The sequence below is a fragment of the Dermacentor andersoni genome, chromosome 1, assembly GCF_023375885.2.
Source record: "Dermacentor andersoni chromosome 1, qqDerAnde1_hic_scaffold, whole genome shotgun sequence".
NCBI lineage: Eukaryota > Metazoa > Arthropoda > Arachnida > Ixodida > Ixodidae > Dermacentor > Dermacentor andersoni.
Window position 1 is genome coordinate 154,884,667 of NC_092814.1, and position 4,513 is coordinate 154,889,179.

Genomic DNA, 4,513 nt, shown 5'->3' on the forward strand with positions numbered 1-4,513 from the left:
GGGGAAGTGTGGGAAGAGAATCGAGCACAGGGCGCATCACGGCCACGATGTGCGCAGATAAGGGCAAATTATAGAAACACGGGCGGGCTCCCTCGGATCCTTTCCGTTTGAGCGCTCGCCTAGCAATAGAGCCGTGGAAAGAAAAGCAAAGCAGCGACGGCGGCGGCGGCGGCTATATCTTTCCCCGCGACGTTCGGGATGCAGGAAGGGGCGAAGCTTCCGCGTGAGAAAATAAATCGAAAGTGATGGGGCGGCCTTGGGAGAACGGCCCTCCCCCCTTCTTCTAGGTCAGTCTCGGCTGTTCCTCATGGCTCTACCCTCTCCCGACTGAACTTGGTATATAAGCGACGGCGAGCCCGGTCATGGTCACCGTCTTTCGTCCAAAGAGATCCACAAGCACACCATGAACTCGCACGTGAGTAGTGCATCTCGTCTGTGGCCGACGCACGGTCTTCGCGCATCTCTCAGGGCATGGTACAGCAGTGCAAGCAACTCCGCCAGCACACGTAGTCTCCGACGGCGGAGCTTGACCACTCCGCGTCGGCGACTGCACGCCGGCTCGGCAACGCGAATACTGCCGAATGCTATGTTTGAGCAGTGCATACGGGCACGCTGTTAGCCACCGCCCCAGCTAGCTGGTGTCTGGTTCCGAACTCCTGTCGCCGCGCTGGATCAGAAGATACCTGGTAACTCAGGCGTGCGTTATGTTAGCGTAGTTCTCCACTGCGTCGGGGACCGGGATCCTCTCGTCGACAAAGGATATATTTCGCAGTCCCATTTGTATTGAAACTCAGAATATTCACTCGCACCGTGTCTGACAGCCGGGTGCGGAAGTACAACAGCGCGCGACGTCTGAATTTCAAAGTTCTATGGTCCACGATTCCGAATCAGCGGAATTTCATTATTCCACTTAGGCAAGACGATAAACAGGATGCATCTCGTACTTCCGTATTAATGTCTTAAGGACGAGCCGCATATAATATCTGCCAATTGCGAAAAGGATGAGAGCTGCAGGACAAAGTCGTGCATGACGCGCAACAGAGCAACCAGCACCCTTCCTGTCCTGTCGTCTTTTCTCTGTTCTACAGTGTTTCTTTTTCCCATGAAGTGCTGGAAATGTCTCATATTTCTAAGTAATGTGTGCGTGTTTTTTTTTAAGACCGCGGAGATGTCGTGCTCGTTGCATATTTGTATTTGAGCCATCTTCCTTGTCCAGGCTCTATGAACGTAGTATCAATATAGAGTGAACTAACGTGAGCATTTTGTGCGCGACGTGAGCTTATCCTGTCCCGAAGCACCATAGCTAGAGCGATTGTTCCTGTCCTCCAAGGATGCGAGACTAATCAGTTCATTTCATTTGAAGCAAGTCCTTCCTTAAGAATATTGTATATATACAAAAGAAGTGAGGAATCGTCCCTGCCTTCCTGCTTTTGAATTCTCGTTAACTAACCTCCATAACACTTCGAATTAATTAATAACTAACCTCAATAACATTTCGCATCAGTTAATATTGAAATAATACAGTATATTGACCAAAAAGGAAACAGTAAACGAATACAGTTGGGAAACAAACATAAGTTATACCTGGTAAATATAAGCACCTGTTTATATCGTTAGTAAGAATAAACGTAGGAAACGTCAGGGACATGTATCAGTATCTTACAAAACACTAGTAGCAGCATATTTCTAATGTTCAGTGCAAAGCACAAAATTGACAGCACGAGGCCTAGATACGTAACGCCTAGAAACAGGCTGAATTGCGCGCAGGGCGTTGTACAAAGTGGCGTAAACAGAAACTGTGTATGTATGTATATATATATATATATATATATATATATATATATATATATATATATATATATATATATATATATATATATATATATATATATATATATATATATATATATATATATACATATATATATATATATATATATATATATATATATATATATATATATATATATATATATATATATATATATATATATATATATATATTGGTATCTTAAAGGTGCGCAAAAATGCAATATTCAAATAAGCATTATTAGCAAGTAACGCTTCGACATTTGTAAAACGGCCACTCTCACCGTGAGAGGTGCCAACCTGAATTTGCTGTACCACCAGCTGGCCCCGTAACGTCATAGATTTGACAACGTCCACTCGGGTCCAGCTTAGTGCTTATCGCTAAGGGACAACCACACTGCATCTAAAAGGAAAGAAAGTTTGGCAAATTTTTTTTTCATTAAAAATCAACGTTCCCACAGGAAATTAGTGAAAATGGAGTTTTGAAAAAATACTTGCCAAGTTTAAACCGCCTTAGCGTTGATTTTGAGTGTCCCTGCGGCTTCTCATCTGCGGCTTTCTGATCAATCTCGGGGGGGCTGCCAGTTCAAAGGCACTAAAGCCCAAAAAGATCGAAGATAGTGCGCGTGTATCGACACCTGTCGACACCTCGGTCTGAGCAGACGACGTCTGTATCGAGATGACAACTATTTACGCAATCAGAATGGTGATTCAACCTTCGTGACCGTTGCTGGAATGCAGCCTACCGAAAGCATAGCGTATACATTTAAAGAAAAAGAGAAAACAGCTAGCAGAGTTAGGAAAATCCCAGCTGTTTGAAGCGCACGCGCTTTGATACCTTTTCAGCTGTTGCTAAACGTCGGCCCCAAGGGCTGCACGTCGGGTCGCGGAGGCTGTCATGGCATCTTTTCGATCACTATACGGTGCATGCTACCCGGCTGCTGCCACGACTGTTCGCAGTCGCGATGCGTTACCAGGCGTTCGCGTCAGTTCGAAGAGAAGACGTGAGTTGATATGAGACCGGGCAAGAAATTTACTGCCTAAGGCTGCATGGTAGTCTATATGGACGACACAGCAAGGAGGGTGCCCGTTAAATTTCAGCCACCTCGGCTCTAACGTGTACAAAAGACTCATTACGCAGGATTCCTCGCGTTCAGTCCCCAACGAGGCCGAAAATTGAACTCGCGTCGTCGTGCGCCACATCACAACTGTATCATCGCAGTGGGTGCACTCGCACACGCTAGTAGCGATCATTATCCCAAGATTGCCTCCAGCTGTCCTTCCCAAGGCACCTTGCGTTGGACGCGTCGTCCCTCGGGGACCCCGGCACACACTGTAGAAGGCACGGGTCCAAGCGGTGCTTGATGCACACCAGTCGCCGCCTTTTAATGCACCCAGATGATAGACTGTGTCATCGGGGGCATGTATGCCCCTGACAGCAAAAGTTTTGGAGCACCGAATCCGCGAAGAAACAAACGATGGCTGCGGCAAACCAGTCGCACAGTACTACTACCACACTGCGCCCCTAAATTTCCCCCTGAGTGGCAAAGTACCAAAATATTTATACCTCAAAAACTATTGAGCCTCGGTGTAAGGTAGCGCTGGGCTTTGCAAACAGGAAGCGCCAATTATCTGCTTTTGGGTATCGCTTGAGCAACGGCTGCTGAACGCTGTTCTTCTTTCCCTTGGTGCAGCTGATCGTGCTGGCGGCGCTGCTGGCGTGTGCTCTGGCCGGTTTTCACCACCATGGCGGCGGCCACTACCACCACTTCCACCACTACGGCCACGGAGGTTACGGCCACGAGGGCTTCGACTACGGCCCCAAGCTTGTGGATGTGCGCTACGTCAAGGCACCCGTCACCCGCATCAAGTACGTGCAGAAGCCGGTGTTCGGCATTGTCAAGGTGCCCGTGGCGAAGATTTCGACGGTCATCAAGCCCGTTGTCCACGTGGATCACGTGCCCGGCTGGTAGGACTTTTCGCCCACCACTGGTCACCTGCTCTCGACGCGGACAATCCTTCCCTTCCGGACGCTACTCCACCTAACACCACGTGGTCACTCTCTCACCGTTCCTGTTCTCTCTCCCCCCACTCAACTTGTACATATGTGTAAATGCATCCGTATTTTATTTATTGTGTACAACTGCATTCATTCTGTGAATGGAATAAAAGCATATTTTTACCACACTAACATAGGAAAGGGCCAATACTTTTGTTCTGGGCGTGGGACATGGCACCGTCATGAAGAAATTCTTTCAGGGGATAGCAGGAGCCGTAAGTCACACACTTAATCATGGAATCAATCAATCAATCAATCAATCGTTGATTGATTGATTGATTGATTGATTGATTGATTGATTGATTGATTGATTGATTGATTGATTGATTGATTGATTGATTGATTGATTGATTGATTGATTGATTGATTGATTGATTGATTGATTGATTGATTGATTTCTCTACTGCTGGATTCGGGCTTATTCGGGCTCCGTTCAGCAGAAAACGCAGAGCATGCCCGACGCGAAGCTTCCGCACCGCGAGAAGCTTAGTAAGTTTCACTGTGATAGTTTTCAGGATAGGACTTGCTTACACAGCTGGACATTCTTTTCTTTTCCTTGACAACATTCACTCATAAACGTAGCAAGCGTGACAATCATAAACGTCAGGGATGGCAGATGCTGGGCATTTTTCAGTTCTTTTAGCG

The 4,513-nt window shown here is 46.8% G+C and overlaps 1 protein-coding gene across 1 annotated transcript; it reads left to right on the forward strand.

The window, feature by feature from the left end:
• The first annotated feature begins 333 nt into the window (after positions 1–333).
• On the forward strand, positions 334–4,000 carry LOC126546250 (uncharacterized). The gene is made up of 2 exons (XM_050194405.2): positions 334–415; positions 3,504–4,000. The coding sequence occupies exons 1-2, from the start codon at positions 404–406 to the stop codon at positions 3,780–3,782; spliced, it is 291 nt and encodes a 96-aa protein (XP_050050362.1). The 5' UTR covers positions 334–403; the 3' UTR covers positions 3,783–4,000.
• The last annotated feature ends 513 nt before the right edge of the window (positions 4,001–4,513 follow it).